General features: G+C 38.0%; 2 protein-coding genes across 18 annotated transcripts in view; one reads left to right on the forward strand and one right to left on the reverse strand.

The window, feature by feature from the left end:
• Nucleotides 1-2,301, forward strand: part of LOC136845355 (early endosome antigen 1) — a 190,661-nt gene extending 188,360 nt beyond the window's left edge. For all 17 annotated transcript variants that reach the window (XM_067115625.1, XM_067115616.1, XM_067115610.1 and 14 more), the window contains one exon: nucleotides 239-2,301. In XM_067115625.1, coding sequence (XP_066971726.1) covers nucleotides 239-382 — 144 coding nt within the window. In that variant the 3' untranslated portion in view covers nucleotides 383-2,301. The remainder of the gene's footprint in view (nucleotides 1-238) is intronic.
• Nucleotides 1,959-16,320, reverse strand: part of LOC136845356 (uncharacterized) — a 45,255-nt gene continuing 30,893 nt past the window's right edge. The window contains exon 5 of the mRNA XM_067115629.1: nucleotides 1,959-3,756. Coding sequence (XP_066971730.1) covers nucleotides 2,668-3,756 — 1,089 coding nt within the window. The 3' untranslated portion in view covers nucleotides 1,959-2,667. The remainder of the gene's footprint in view (nucleotides 3,757-16,320) is intronic.

Raw genomic sequence — 16,320 nt, forward strand, 5'->3', positions numbered from 1 at the left:
GAAAAGTTAAAAACTTACTACTCTGCTGCTTTACTAGTTAGGAAGCAGGTTTAAATTGGGTGTACCAGATGCATTTGCATCTCAGGTCATTTCACAAAATCATTTCCCTTTCAGCTTAGGTATTGAATATGATTGCAATGCTTTGCTTTTCATGAGATTTTAAATGTGCAGTACTCAGTCTGTATGTAGTTAACAGCAGGTTTTACGTTTGTGACTGATTTTAATGTTTCCATTCCAGAACACTTCACTGGACAGCAACGCCAGTGCGAACCTACCTCCTGTGATGCGAAGATTAAAAGGCCGGAACAACCTTGGTGCCATGACCAAAGCTCAGTCGTTTACAGCAATAGGCAGACAGAGCTCCGTAGAGACCGACGTCTGAGGACTGTCCCCATCATCCACGATGGAAGAGAAATTTCAAGTGACACTGAAAGACTTGAGGAGTCACGAAGACCTTGTACTCCTGCCTTGGCGAGAAGTATTGTCTTCCAGGGGAAAAACTGCAGGCTTTACAAAGGGCAGCTCTTTGATATTGGAAGGTAGAAGTCTCAGATATGGGCCTATGTAAATTACATTATCCCATTGCTTATCGAGATGAGGACTAGGAGCAAGTCCTATGAGAAGAGCTGTAAGTGGTGTTGTGGATGACATCCTGGGATTGAAGCTAGAGGAGAAGAGGAGACTCTATACAGGATACCCCCAAAAGTCTCCTGAATGCAAGACAAACATACCCCCAAAAGTCTCCTGAATGCAAGACAAACAGCGCCAAATGCTAAGAAAGTCATCAAGCATTGTTTTAACTGCCAGTCAGTTGGTAGTTAAAGCAAAACAAATCATGATGGTTGCATATTTGCAAGAATGTGACACAGCTGTAAAGAATTTTATCTGATAAGGACAGACTGACAAAGTTCGCAGCAAAGTGTTTTATCAGAACGAGACAAAATGAAAATAGAAATTTCATCAATAATCTTTTTATGAAGTGAATGTTCTTTACCTACCCACCTGTGATTCTGAGGACGACTGTGTGTTAAGGAGCTTATTCTGTGCTTTGCGGTTCCATCAGACATTCAGAAATTATCCTTAACTTTTATAAACTGGCTAGTAATTCTGAAGCCAGCGTTTTTTCAGCTAAATATTCATCCTGTAGATAAAATCAAGGAGCATAGAATGGGTATCCTCACAAGTTTCACAAAGATATACCACTGTCTATATAGTTGACCTTGTAATTGCTGTAAAGATTCCTTGACCCTATGTGTATATTTGGATCCAGAGTAAACAAAAGATACAAATTCCCAGTGAAACTTTCATGAAGATCTGTCAGTACTTAAAAGGATTGCTATAATGGACTAAGGTTTCTTAACCTTTAACAGAACACTCTACTCAAAACACCAAATATTGTTGAATAACATTGAATGGAATAGTTACTAGACAGTACTACAATGTCCCAACAGTACTTCAGTGGAGAAGTAATGCTTCTTTGGTTAAATTACTTTCCTCACACGTTTCTTTTTTATACGAGCTTGTTCTCTCATCTATAAATACCGACTATGGTAGTTAAACTTTAGGTAGTGGTAAACAGTTATTACTTCTCTTGTTAATGTTGTGTATTTCATTGAGCAACTTGTTTTTCAATGTTTTCAAGCCTTGAAATGTCAGGTCTTCCAAAACAAACTGTATAATGTTAAAATTATGTCCAAAGCTTCACTTACAAAACATTTTATTTTAATTCCAGCAAGATAAAAACATTTAATTCTAGTCATTGTTTCTAGTCAGCAGTTACCTTACTCCCAAGATTATTATTATTATATTATTCATTTGTAACAAGCCCGCAGGGCCCACCGATTTGAAATTCAAGCTTCCAAAGAACATGGTGTTCATTTAGCTTCCAAATAATATGGAAGGTAATACAGGAAATACAGAAAGAAGAGATCGGTTATTAGAAAAAATAAAATTGTAAATTATCTCAAAATCTCAACGTAAGCCTTTATTATTTTATTCTGTATAAAATTCTTTGCAAGTAAACACTATATCATGAAACCAAACACTGTCATTTCAAGTTCAACAAGAGGATCTGATTTTTTTTATGTATATATATGGGAATGTCACTCTTTACATTTTTTTGTTCATATTTAACTGTATGTCATTCTCTGGGAATAATTAAAACTTTGTTGAACTCGTCTGTGGAAAATCCTTGGTGTGTACATATGAAATCATCACCACCTTACCCTTCAAATGAAAATGCTGCATGGGTATACATAAAATTATGAGGATTTTACAGTCAAATTAAAAGGTTTTATTTAAGAGTGTATTATTGCAAATTTCAATTCTAAAGTTTGAGAGATTGTTACAAGCAGTACATAACTGACGTATGATAAATGTCAAAATATTGTAGTTATTTTACGATTAATTTTACAGAAAATATGAGATTTACTCAATGTGTCCTTTAGAGCACTCACGTGACAGCAGTGTATTTATTGTATTGATAATTCAGTTCTTAAATTTAAGGTACATTAAGCTGCAAAGAGTACAAAACTGAAGCATGGATGTTTCAAAATACAGTTGTCAGCTTTTGTTAAATGAGAAAATTTGATTAATTTTGCTATGAGATTTACATAATTTCTTCAGTAGAGCACTCAACAGCAGGTAAATGTCATTCAGTTTGCAACCTTAAGTTATAACTTGACCAGGAATGACTGAAAATACGTCAGTCTTATTGAGGATACTCTCGGCCAAGTCATTCAGTGTTCTTAACTCTGCTATCACCAAGCCCAGACTTTCTTCCAGTTCATGCATCATCACTTTCTCAACTTGTCTTATACTGAGCAGGAGAGTAGCCTGGTTCTTTGTAGGAAGCATGTTCATACCAACTTCGTACATGGATTCAACTATCCACGTATGGTGCTTTGCCAGAATCTTCTCGTAAGCCGTATCGAAAGCCAGTCGCAGGCTCTGATCTGGATGGATGGTCAAGATGTACTCGAAAGTCAGGGTTAGGTACTGCAGATGTCGATGAAGACAAGTAAACAATATCGTACCAGAGAACGGACTAGTCTTGACTATCGTACCAGTGGAAATTTCGAAGTACACCATCTTGAAGAGCTTCTGGTAGTCAAGCCTGTGACCACCCAGAGTGTAATTCTCTAGCTGATTGACTCTCTCCTCCAGCATCTTTGTCTGGACGGCTGCGAACCCACCGAAGCTGCTCAGGAAGCTGTTCAGGTATCTGTACATTTGAATGTAGCCTGGCAAAAGTATATCTTTAGTCTGGTGGCAAAGTAAAACTGACTTGAATAACAATTTGAGCACAAGAGGTTTTATTCTTTCGCACAGCGGTGCTACTTTTGAGTTGAGCGAACTGCAAACGGACTGGCGTGTGGGTTTGGGCTTGACCCTTAGAGAATTATCTTCTAGCTGGGGTTTCAGGACTTTGTTCCCTTTAAATCTGCCTGCAGATGTTGACAGCGCAGTTTCCTCTTGATGAGGGTCATTCTCTTCGGCGAAGTCTTCCTCGTCGGGCAACTCCTCAAAAATGCCTTCCAGTTCAGACATGTTAATATTTTCATTTTGAGAGAACCCCACCTCAAGTTCCTCAAGTAACCCTTCTGGGTTTCCTGATGAGGGTTCATAGTGGTCTACAGTAATCACGCCTTCAGTGATTTCATTTCCAGAACCATCAAAGAAGTGGAATTTGAAACGCAATATCATCAGCGGCAGGAAGACTGCGACTAAAATCACTATCATCAGCAATCCAGTAACCTGTAAGAAACAAATTAAATCAGACAATCTTCTTGTACTTTTAAACGAAAGTCATGTTAAATCAGGCCGAGACAGTGATAAACTATAAAACACATGAGTGGACAATAAAACACTAAAGTCTTTCTATAGTAATTATAAATGGCAATGCTTCAGAGTATGGACCAATGAAGAATACGTAAAGCAATATTGTATAAAAACTATTATCATAATAATACTTTAGGACAGGTAATGCTATAAATGGGCAATGGTAGTTTGTAAGCCTAAGACAAGAAAAAGCACAAGGTTTCCCTTGCCAGCTAAGTAAAAAAAAAAATGGCCATCATTCGTCAAGAAATTCCCTCTCACCTCAAGTATGGTATTCAAAAGTAAGAAATTCTTTACGTAAATAACTAACAAACTTACCACCTCGGGAACCTAACTCCATTCATATTGCTCATAGCCAAAATGAGCCCCCTTTGTAATTTTCTTAGAGAAAAAGCCATAAAACTTGATACAAGAAGCAACATTGTTTATAGATGAAAATGTATTACTGTAGACAATTAAGATTGTGAAATGCCTACGCTGTACGGTACTATATTCTCATCTAACACCTTAGCTAACATACTTGTCATAGCTTGGACATGCCACATACTGGCATCTCTACCACGTGCCCTAGCTAGTGAACAGAAATGGTATCCAACACTCCTTGGTACCAGTAAAATATACAGTATCCTAGGCGCAATTCAGCTTGAAGCTAGCATACCTGCATGTTTAAGTGCGTTGAAATATTGGGTTATATCAGTTTCCTGAAACTACAAGTTCTACGATAAATGTTGAGCTAAGGGCAATTAAGTACTTTACTAGAATGTATAGTCATAGCTCAAGTCTCCCAAGAGTTACATTTAACTCCAGAAGTTAAAGTTCAAGTTTAGGCCAAGACTAAGTTAAAGTTCAAGTTTAGGCCAAGACTGCTCAAAGCTCCTTGGGAGCATGGAAACCTCCACAGAGACCAAGTGATCCGTGCCCTCAAATCAGAAGACCTGGGAAATGATAGAAACGGAGAGGACCCTAGCACAGTCGAGTTAGACTAGAAACTCAGTGTTATCTGCCGAATACCTGCTCCAACCAGAGATATACCACTTAAACGACAAAAATCACACGAGGATGGCCCACTTTGCCTGGCAAACACCTGCTGTACGAGGTGCCTCTTCCACAACCCTACAAGAAAAGCTATCTTGCTTTCACAGTAGCTGCTGGACAAACCCAAGCCATAACAGTGGCTTCATGGAATTATGATACCAAGCAGGTATGATTGACAAAGCAGAATGGGCAACAGGATTAAGTTGCTTGGTGCCTTGATAAGAGGGAACAGCGGATCTGGATACTACTTGACTTGAGGCCAGTGAGGAGCCAAAGGAACAGTGAGAAGATACAGTAACCATAAACTACAAAATTAATTTTGTGACTGAACCATACGCACAAGATACTCTGCAAATTGAACAAAATGTGGATATGTCCCAGAATTTCTACACAGTATTATCAACTCCAAAGCCATTCTTATTCAGCCTGATAATCCTTAATTACAAATATAAAAAAAATGCTATTATTACTCAGAACAGTAAGAATACATGAGGGAATAACCGAACTAGCAACTGATATATGGTACAGACTCAGGAAAAATAGGGAACTAGGGAAGGTTTACCCATTAATGAATTCATCCCAAATGGGTGATTCCCAACTGTATCATAACCCCAAGCGGGCTACTTGCTGTGCTATGCTGTTCATTCTAAAAGGAAGTAATGTTAAGTGGCACCTCAACGATGTTTTCACATCAACACTTATTTTAGCAGAGAATTACTCAGACTAGAGAGAGAATTTAAATGCACAGGAAATTGATGCTTACAATGTTTTCACATCATCAATAACTTATTTCAGCAGAGAATCACCCAGATTAGGAGAGAGAGAGAGAATTTAAATACATAGGAAATTAGTTATTAAATTTTTTTCACATCGACAATAACTTATTTCATGAGAAAATCACCTAGATTAGAGAGAGAATTTTTAATATAGGAAATTCATGATTACGTTTTCACTTCAATAACTTACTTCAAGAAGAGAGATAGAGAGGGAGAGATTCACGCAAAACCCAAGGTGCTGCAGATGGGGAAATTTCCAAGGTTCTTTGGGGTGGGGTAGGGATCTTGGTTCAAGAAGGGGTTGCCAGGATTGGGGTATTGGAGGAAGAGGGAGAAAGAGTTAGAGAGAGAGGGGGACCCCGGTTTTCGCGCACTGACAATATTAAGGCTGCCCTGCCGAAATAGTTCCCCACCCTCGCTTTTCTGTGCTTGCAAAATGTTTATTTTTTTTATACGATTCTCCTCAAGCGCTTTCGTTCAAGCAACAATACAGGACCCTTACAGTTACTACAGTGTCTTGTTGCCTAAACAATACAAAACCTTTAGCTACAGTTTCTTATTTATGCAATAATACAATCTTGACGGTTACAGTTCCTTGTTTATGTAACAATACAGGACCTTACAGTTACAATTCACAGTTTCGTTTACCTTTCAGTCTGAGTGAATATGCTGATATAATTTCAGTTATTTACGTTGGTGAGGCGATAAATAACTATAAATAAAGTCATTAGGTTTGATCATACTGTAATTTAGATTCTCTCTCTCTCTCTCTCTCTCTCTCTCTCTCTCTCTCTCTCTCTCTCTCTCTCTCTCTCTCTCTCTCTTCAGTTAAGCCTCTCCATTGCTTCCGAATGCAATTCCACTTAATCATCTTCCTTGAATACAGCTCAATAGAAACTCCATTTTTCTGACCAGTTTCATTCAGAACTGAGCTAAGACCATCTCGTAAAAATATAAATAAAACTAATAATAAAAAATAAAAGTGCGTTCTATTGATATACTGAGTGTATAGGTTCGCGGTGCGCCTTTCAATGCAAGTTGGGAGATTTTTAAATTATTTTTTTATATACTTTTCTCTATCAGTAACTCGGTTTCGAAAGAGCTATCTGGTTCTGTGTAGGAGACTTTCTTTTCGAAAAAACTTTCATTTCGAGCTGAATTGCAGGCTTTCCCGAGCTTTCTTTTCATAGACTTTCCTTTCGGGATGAATTCCAGGCTTTCGCGAGAGCTTTCTCTTTTCAGAAAGTTGATTCGGGGGTGGTTCTAAAGCAGCTGAAACAGTCTCGTAAGCTGATAGGTCTATCTGGCTTAGGGTATGGAGGGTGAAACAGTTAGTTATTTTTCTTATTCTCAGGACTATATTCTCTCTCTCTCTCTCTCTCTCTCTCTCTCTCTCTCTCTCTCTCTCTCTCTCTCTCTCTCTCTCTCTCTCTGGCAATTTCCAGAACACCCGAATTAGCTTCATAGTCCTATCTGGCTTAGGGCATGGGGAATGAACAGTTAGTTATTTCGTCTATTCATGAGACCACTTTGTTCTCAGTTTGTCAGTCTTCGGCAGTTTCTTGAACACCCGAAATAGTCTCATAGTCCTATCTGGCTTCGGTATGGGAATGCACAGTTATGTCGTCTATTCATGGACTCTCTCTCTCTCTCTCTCTCTATCTCTGTGTGTGTGTGTGTGTGTGTGTGTGTGTGTGTGTGTGTGTGTGTGTGTGTGTGTGTGTGTGTTTAGTCTAGCGTTTCTGAAACGCCCAAAATAAACTTCTGTGCCTTTGAAACTCCGCATATAGAAATGCACTGTCATCTAGCCCGTTCACATGACTGTGTTCTCTCTCTCTCTCTCTCTCTCTCTCTCTCTCTCTCTCTCTCTCTCTCTCTCTCTCTTGATCTCTCTCTTTTTCCGCTCTCTATTGCCGGCGTTTCATGCCACTCTCTTTCTCCAGCTCTCCTTCTTCCTCCTCCTCCTCTTTCTTCTTCTGCATGGTAACTGATTTGCCAGAATGCAACACCACTACAATACTGCATTCTCTGGCTGCGTGTGCACTTCATATTTTATAGATAGCGTTTCTCTCTCTCTCTCTCTCTCTCTCTCTCTCTCTCTCTCTCTCTCTCTCTCTCTCTCTCTCTCTCTCTCTCTTCTCGGCTGTTTCTAAAACGCTCGAAATAGTCTCATAGTCCTACCTGGCTTCGCGTATGGGAATGCATAGTTATTTCGTCTACTCATGGGACTCTCTCTCTCTCTAGTGGTAACCACTTCAAAAATATTTCTGCCAACCCCTTCGGCTGCAGATCCATTAGACTAGTAATGGCTGTTGCTTGATTGTTGCTGCGGCTGCTAGAGGCTTCTCGATTGCTCTTTGACGATCGAAGCTCATTTGACCCGAAATAACAATTGCCATTTTCTCCTCCTCCTCCTCCTCCATCTTCTTCTTCTTCTTCCTTGCCGGAGGAGCCGAGATACGTCGAAATGTCGAAAAGCTTCCATCAAAGATCATTTGACCGGTAACAACAATAATTGCCATTTCCTCCTCCTCCTCCTCCTCCTCCTCCTCCTCCTCCTCCTCCTCCTCCTCCTCCTCCTCCTCCTCCTCCTCCTCCTCCTCCTCCTTGTTTTTGTTGTTCTTCACTGCTGGATGAGTCAAACCCGCAACAAACAACTGCTATTTTCATTCCATTCCTTCTTCCTCTCCTCCTCCTCCTTTTCCTTCGTCTTCTCCTCCTCCTCCTCCCCCTCCTTCATTGCTGGAGGAATAAAGAGAGGATCACGACACCTTTAAAAATAAAAAAATGCTTCCGTTGTACAAGTTGGGGCAACTGACGCTTCTCATGGTATCCTGTATCCTGCAAAACCTGCGGTGGGGAAGGTTATTATTGTGTGGGTGTGGGAGTGAGGGAAATTGTGTGGGAGTAGGAGAGGGAGTGGGAGTAGGAGAAGGGAGTAGGAGTAGGAGGAGGAGAATTGCATGCTGGTGGTGGGGCAAAGGAGGATATGACTTGCAGGACCGGTATACGAGTGCTATGCAGGATCAATGGCTGACTCTAGCAGCGCGCCATAAAAAACGGTGGTGGTTGTTGTCCGGGGCGGCTTCCGTGGCTTGCTTGGGACAACATCGATTTCCATCGTGCCTGGGACTACGTTGGCATGTATATTCGTATTAATGATGATGTTGGAAATGTATATAGACCGAATATGACTTTAAGTGGTGTCAGTGACGTCCTTAGATAGCCCTAAAACATAAAAAATACAAACATACACACACGCACACAAAACGTGCTTGGGACTACGCTGGCAAATAGACTCGTGATAATGCAGATGATGGAAATGTATTTAGACTGAATAAGACTTTATAAGGCTTTTAGTGATGTCAGCGACATCCTTAAACTCATCCCCTACACACACACACACACACACACACACACACACACACAATGTGCTCGGGGCTACGTTGGCAAATAGATTCGTGGTACAGTAATCAAGATGTTGGAAATTTATTTGGACCGAATAAGACTTTATAAAGCTTTCAGTGATGTCACTGTCAGTGACATCCTTAGACTAATCCCCTTCATTCCTGAAGAGAAACCGCAGTCTCACACGCGAACTCACACACAAACACAGTACGGAGATTATGATATTTACTAAAATAGCAGAAAAACCTCAGTCTATTATTATAGAGCAATCCGAATTTTAAAATTCAAAATATCATAATACTGAGGTCATTATCAATTAAAATCTTGCTTACAAAAGGCACTAGTACTACTTGATAAATTACAGAACCTGTGCATACGAACGAAAACTATAAGTACCATTAAAACATTTAGGGACCTTCCTTGATTTTGTACAACCTCCCTCCCAGGCAATTTCTCTCTCTCTCTCTCTCTCTCTCTCTCTCTCTCTCTCTCTCTCTCTCTCTCTCTCTCTCTCTCTCCAGACCTAGGCCAATGTGAGCCTCCAAATGGGTATTTGGCTTAAAAATCATTAACAACTTTCTATTTTGACAGACAATTATAATAAAATTTATTTTACATTGAAATTGTCCTCCTCCAGTTGAGAGAGAGAGGGAGTTAACTTATGGGGAAACTCGTACCGATTCAGCTCCCAGTCTAAAATAGAATGCCGAATATAAACACGGACATCTTGGCCTATAACCGGCGGTAATTCCTGATCCCAGGAACATGTGCCTTGTTCATCGAAGAGGGGAAATGCCATGAGGAAGGCAGAGAGAGAGAGAGAGAGAGAGAGAGAGAGAGAGAGAGAGAGAGAGAGAGAGCCTTATGTTTAGAGAGAGAGAGAGAGAACAATTCGTGGCCTTATGTTTATATGAGAGAGAGAGAGCAATTCGTGGCCTTATGTTTATGTGAGAGAGAGAGAGCAATTCGTAGCCTTATGTTTATGAGAGAGAGAGAGAGAGAGAGAGAGAGAGAGAGAGAGAGAGAGAGAGAGAGAGAGAGAGAGAGAGAGAGAGAGCAATTATGTGAACGGGCTGAATGACTGCATTTCTATATCTGAAATTAGAAAGGCACAGAGTTTATTTTGGGCGACTCAGAAACGCTCGACTATACTTTGGAGAGAGAGAGAGAGAGAAAAACATATTTCCAGAATATCCTATTTGATTCCAAATCCTTCTTTTCCTTTTCCGGGCGAAACCAGGAACTAACAAAAGGGAACATGCCGGATTTATTTTTAAGGAAATATAAACAAGTGTTGTTTTATAAGCGAGCGGAGCGCCTGAAAATAAAATGTGCAAACGAGGTCACTCTGTTCCCACTTCTGTTTGTGGACTAGGTCACCTAAGGTCATCTATGGTCACTACATTACAAATACTGCTCTTCGAGGCCAATATAGGCCATGTAAGTCCATGCAAGGTCACACTAGATTACAAATATTGTTCTTCCAGGTCATTCTGTTCCTGTTTCTATTTTTGGTTCTAGGTCACGTAAGGTCAAGCAAGGTCATGTAATGTCATCTAAGGCCACGCTACATAGCCAATACTATCCTTCCTATATTAACCCTTTAGCAAGAAATATTTCAGCAATAATTGAAAGCATCCATCATGCTTGTAGAAGCACACTGCTCGCTCTTGGCTGGCTGGCTGCTTCCATTAACTGTCATTTCAAAGCCAGATATTTCGTTATTACAATTTTTTAAAATGCCGCAGTTCAGGTCACTTTGCTCTTAATGGATTACGGCAAGCACTTCCGGTATCCCGTACCTACTGCAGTTTTAGCTGGTTTTATTTTGAATATTTATACATTACTGCGTCGAATTACACAGTATACAACAATTCGGTATATCAGTTATACAAAACTACGTCCAGTTATGCAGTATACATTATACAATTCAATATGATAATTTATGTTTGATTATAAATCAAATACATTATAATTACTGAACTATACCGAAAAATTCCAGAGAGAGAGAGAGAGAGAATTTGGAAGCTTTCTCAGTAAAGAGAGACAGTTAAGAGAGAGAGAGAGAGAGAGAGAGAGAAGGGGGTGATTTCATGATTAACACAAAGGTAAATGTACTCCATTGTGTTAAACATCAAGTTAACGAGAGAGAGAGAGAGAGAGAGAGAGAGAGAGAGAGAGAGAGAGAGAGAGAGAGAGAGAGAGAGAGAGAATTTAAATCATTGTCAATATCCAGGACACGATATCCGACTACAAAATTCCAGGACTGTAATGCAACACCATTTACTCCTAAACCTTCAGATACTGGATTCTGGAATTCCAGGGACTGGAAGCTGAGTCCAGTACAAAAATGTATTAAAAATTAAAATTAAAAATTAAATATTTCTATTTAATCAACAGCATAATGGCTTCAAATCTACTCTTTTAAAATTAATGAAATTCGCCCGAAGAAAAAGCAATGGTTTTCATAAGTTTTCATAAAGTTTCATACATTTTCCGATGTATCACCGCTGCATAGTTAAAATTAAAAATTTAAAAGTAATGCAATTCGACTGAGAACCAAGAAATTTTCATAACTTTCGTAAATCTCCAATATATCACAGACACAATCATTTCACGCCAATGAAAATACCGGATTTCACTCCTGACTGCCAAAAAATAAGCCTTTTTCATTTATTTATCTAGTCAAAATGCATCCCATGGATTCCCAAAAGATTCCAGTTTTCAGTGCAGTTAATGATTCCAATTTTCAGTGCAGTTAATGATTCCAGTTTTCAATGCAGTTAATGATTCCTGTTTTCAATGCAGTTCATGATTCCTGTTTTCAATGTAGTTAGTGATTCCAGTTTTCAATGAAGTTCACGATTCCAGTTTTCAATGTAGTTAATGATTCCAGTTTTCAATGCAGTTAATGATTCCAGTTTTCAATGTAGTTAATTATTCTAGTTTTCAATGTAGTTAATGATTCCAGTTTTCAATATAGTTAATGATTCCAGTTTTCAATGCAGTTCATGACTCCAGTTTTCAATGTAGTTAATGATTCCAGTTTTCAATGCAGTTCATGATTCCAGTTTTCAATGTAGTTAATGATTCCAGTTTTCATTGTAGTTAATGATTCCAGTTTTCAATGTAGTTAATGATTCCAGTTTTCAATATAGTTAATGATTCCAGTTTTCAACGTAGTTAATGATCCCAGTTTTCAATATAGTTAATGATTCCAGTTTTCAATGCAGTTACTGATTCCAGTTTTCAATGCAGTTAATGACTCCAGTTTTCAATGTAGTTAATGATTTCAGTTTTCAATGCGGTTAATGATTCCAGTTTTCAGTGTAATTGGTGATTCCAGTTTTCAGTGTAGTTAATGATTCCAGTTTTCAATGCAGTTGATGATTCCAGTTTCCAATGTAGCTAATCTTTGGTTATTAAATGAAAGGATAAACAATTACAGCTTCCATTATTTGGGCTTCTAGTTTTTATAAAACCCAAAAATCCAACGACTGACTTACGACAAAAATGGTAAATACACACACACACACACAGAGAGAGAGAGAGAGAGAGAGAGAGAGAGAGAGAGAGAGAGAGAGAGAGAGAGAGAGAGAGAGAGAATTTTAAATCAGCTTAATCAGACACCATACTGATTTGTTGTTTTTCCATACGACCTAAAATTCCAATAACTGGGAGAGAGAGAGAGAGAGAGAGAGAGAGAGAGAGAGAGAGAGAGAGAGAGAGAGAGAGAGAGAGAGAGAGAGAGAGTCACTTTGGAGTACTGGAGATAAATTTGTAAACAATTTGTTTACGCGGAAAAGAGAGTTTAAAAATAAATGCGGAAATCGAGTTTAAACCTTTTTCCCCATTGCAGGGAGTAGAAAGTCAATTTAGGTCAACGACGTTGTTCCGAGGTGAAACTAGGTCACTACTATATGTTGAGGTAAAACTAGGTAACTATATATTGAGGTGAAAGTGAGGTTATTATATGTTAAAATAAAACTAGGTAACTACATGTACTGAGGAAAAATTAGGTAACTTTTTATTGAGGTGGAACTAGGTCATTATATATCGAGGTAAAACTGGGTCACTATATTTTGATGTGGAGCTAGGTCACTATATATAGAGGTAAAACTAGGTCACTATATGTTGAAATGAAACTAGGTTACTATATACTGGGGCGAAACTAGGTCACTACATGTACTGAGGTAAAATTAGGCTACTATATAAAGGTAAAACTAGGTCATTATATATTGAGGTGAAGCTAGGTCACTATATGTTGAGGTAAAATTAGGTCACTATAAGTTGGGGTGAAACTACTAGTAGGTCACTATACTTTAAGGTAACTAGGTCACTAAATACTTTGGTAAAACTGTCACTATATATCGAGGTGAAACTAGATCACTATGTTGAGGTAAAACTAGGAAACTATATGTTGTGGTGAAAGTAGGTCACTATAATGAATGTACTTAAGTAAAATTAGGTCACTATATATGAAGTTGAATCTGGGTTACTATATATCAAGGTGAAACTAAATCACTATATGTTGAGGTGAAACTCGGTACTACTGCATATATCGAGGTGAATCTAGGTCACTATATATCAAGGTGAATCTAGGTCACTATATATCAAGGTGAATCTACTGTAGGTCACTATATATCGAGGTGAAACTAGATCACTATATGTTGAAGTGAAACTAGGTCACTCAATATCATGGCAAAACTAGGTCACACAGAGGCAAAACTAGGTCACTCAGTATGCATTGAGGTAAAGTATTCGAGTTCCCCAATTTGCTTTTGCACGGCTCCGTTCACGAGGGCATTAATGCATAAAATCATGCGTTTGCGAGTGTATTGCTGCCATTAACGTCACTCTAGACTCAAAATATACTTTTATTTTCACTCGTCACTTTGGGTCTGTTAATGTAATGGCTGTAATACCATAGTTTCCGCGAAAAAAATCCTTTGAAGTGAGTTACACTGTAGCCAAATTTACTATATTGTTATACTTGTAAAATCATAAGATTCCATATTCACAGACTGTTAACTTGTTTGAAGCTTACTTTACGTGAATTATGTTTATTATTTAAAGTTTCTTTATGTTCATTATTGAAAAATGTTAAAACCGAAATTTAACAACAGAAGCAGAATTCACGGGGTTAAATTTGGTTAGAATAATTAAAAATTTTGATAAAAGTTTAACTGTACAAGCCACTAACTCTTATACCATTTTTTCCCCTTTTCAGCTCCTTGGTCCTTCCACACACACACACACACACACACACACACACACACACACACACACACACACACACACACACACACAGAGAGAGAGAGAGAGAGAGAGAGAGAGAGAGAGAGAGAGAGAGAGAGAGAGAGAGAGAGAGAGAGCAAAATGATTTTGGTCATTTTATAAATCGTAAAAATCCAACGGCTGGTTTACGAGAAAAATGGTAACTGCAATGGAGAGAGAGAGAGAGAGAGAGAGAGAGAGAGAGAGAGAGAGAGAGAGAGAGAGAGAGAGAGAGAGAGAGACTAGCTTTAAGGAAGAGACTTTTATTGATTCAACTTTTCGGAAAGACCAAATTCAGAAACTGCCATCTTGACCAATAATCATTTCTCATGACCTAAATCTACCTCTATTGCTGAAATGGCAACAACACGAACGCTGACCTGACCTGACCTTCGGCATGATGTCGGAACGACCAATTTTAGACAAGGTCATCTTGACCAATAATCATTTCTCATGACCTAAACCTACCTCTACTACTGAAATGGCAACAACACAAACGCTGACCTGACCTGACCTTCGGCATGATGTCGGAAACGGCCAATTTTAGACAAGGTCATCTTGACCAATAATCATTTCTCAGGACCTAAGGTGACCTTTATCACTAAAATAGCAACAACACAAAGGCTGACCTAACGTGACCTGACCTTGGGCATAATACGTTTAAATTTCCCAGAATATTTTCCCATTTTTTAACAAACGTAAGGGGACTTGCATCAAATCTAGGTCACTGCTTAAAAAGGTGAACATTTATAGTTCTCGCATATGCTTTTAGAATTCTTGCCCAAGCATCCAAACATCGAGTAATGCTTTTAAAAGCATACTGCTTCCATTAACAAAATAGTTTTGTTTCCAATGTTCATTTTCTCCACTCAATTAGGGCCGATTGACTGCATGGCTGCAAAGGTAGAATACTGTATATAAATTTGTTTATATAATAATAATAATAATAATAATAATAATAATAATAATAATAATAATAATAATAATAATAATAAATATTATAATTATTATTATTATTATTATTATTATTATTATTATTATTATTATTATTATTATTATTATTATTATTATTATTATTAATATTCAGAAGATAAACCCCAATTCATATGGAACAAGGCCACCACAGGGGCCACTGATTTAAATTCAGACTTCAAAAGAATATTGTGGAGTTCATTTGAAAGAGGTAGGAGAAGGTAACGGGAAATACAGAGAGAAAGAAGAGATCACTTATTAAAAAATAAAAAAAAAATAGGTTAACAAACTGGTAAATAAATAAAAATATAAGTAAATCGTCAAGAGAGTTAAAATATTTACCTCAAAACGTTAGTTTCCAAAAACTACTTAAATGAATTGAAAGATTTTATTGGAAAACCCAAAATCAATAATGTTTAATTGCTCCAGCAAATTAACTTCGAGGAGTTTTATCCGTTTTCCTCATCTCGAGAGAGAGAGAGAGAGAGAGAGAGAGAGAGAGAGAGAGAGAGAGAGAGAGGGCATCAAACTGGTATCAAATGAACTCCGGTTTGGTTTTTAATTTTTTGTTGAATGCTAAAACTAAAAAGTTAAAACCCAAATCCTAAATTCAAAAAATCAACACACGAAACAAAACTTATTCATTTAAGAGTTCCAACTAAGCAGTGTTAACGAGGTGCGATTGTAACGAGAAGGAGGAGAGATAATCTGAATAAAAACAAAATTTACTCTTCAAGTTCCTCATTAACCGGTACTTTCAGCGAGTTGCTGAAAAGATCCTTCAGAGTAAAAGGTCTTCAGCTGAAGACATTCGTCGAATACTGACTTTCTTCTCTTCATTTATGCTAATGAGGACTGTTTGACGGAGAAAAATATAAATAATTACAAATGTCTTTTTAAACTGATTTCGCTCTTTCATTTTTTTCTTTAATTTTGGCGATTTGTAGTTTGAATAGAGAATAGAATGATGCAATTCACAGGTAAGCAAACTTTCAATTATAAAGGAAAAGCA

The sequence above is a fragment of the Macrobrachium rosenbergii genome, chromosome 13 (genome assembly GCF_040412425.1).
Source record: "Macrobrachium rosenbergii isolate ZJJX-2024 chromosome 13, ASM4041242v1, whole genome shotgun sequence".
Taxonomy (NCBI): domain Eukaryota; kingdom Metazoa; phylum Arthropoda; class Malacostraca; order Decapoda; family Palaemonidae; genus Macrobrachium; species Macrobrachium rosenbergii.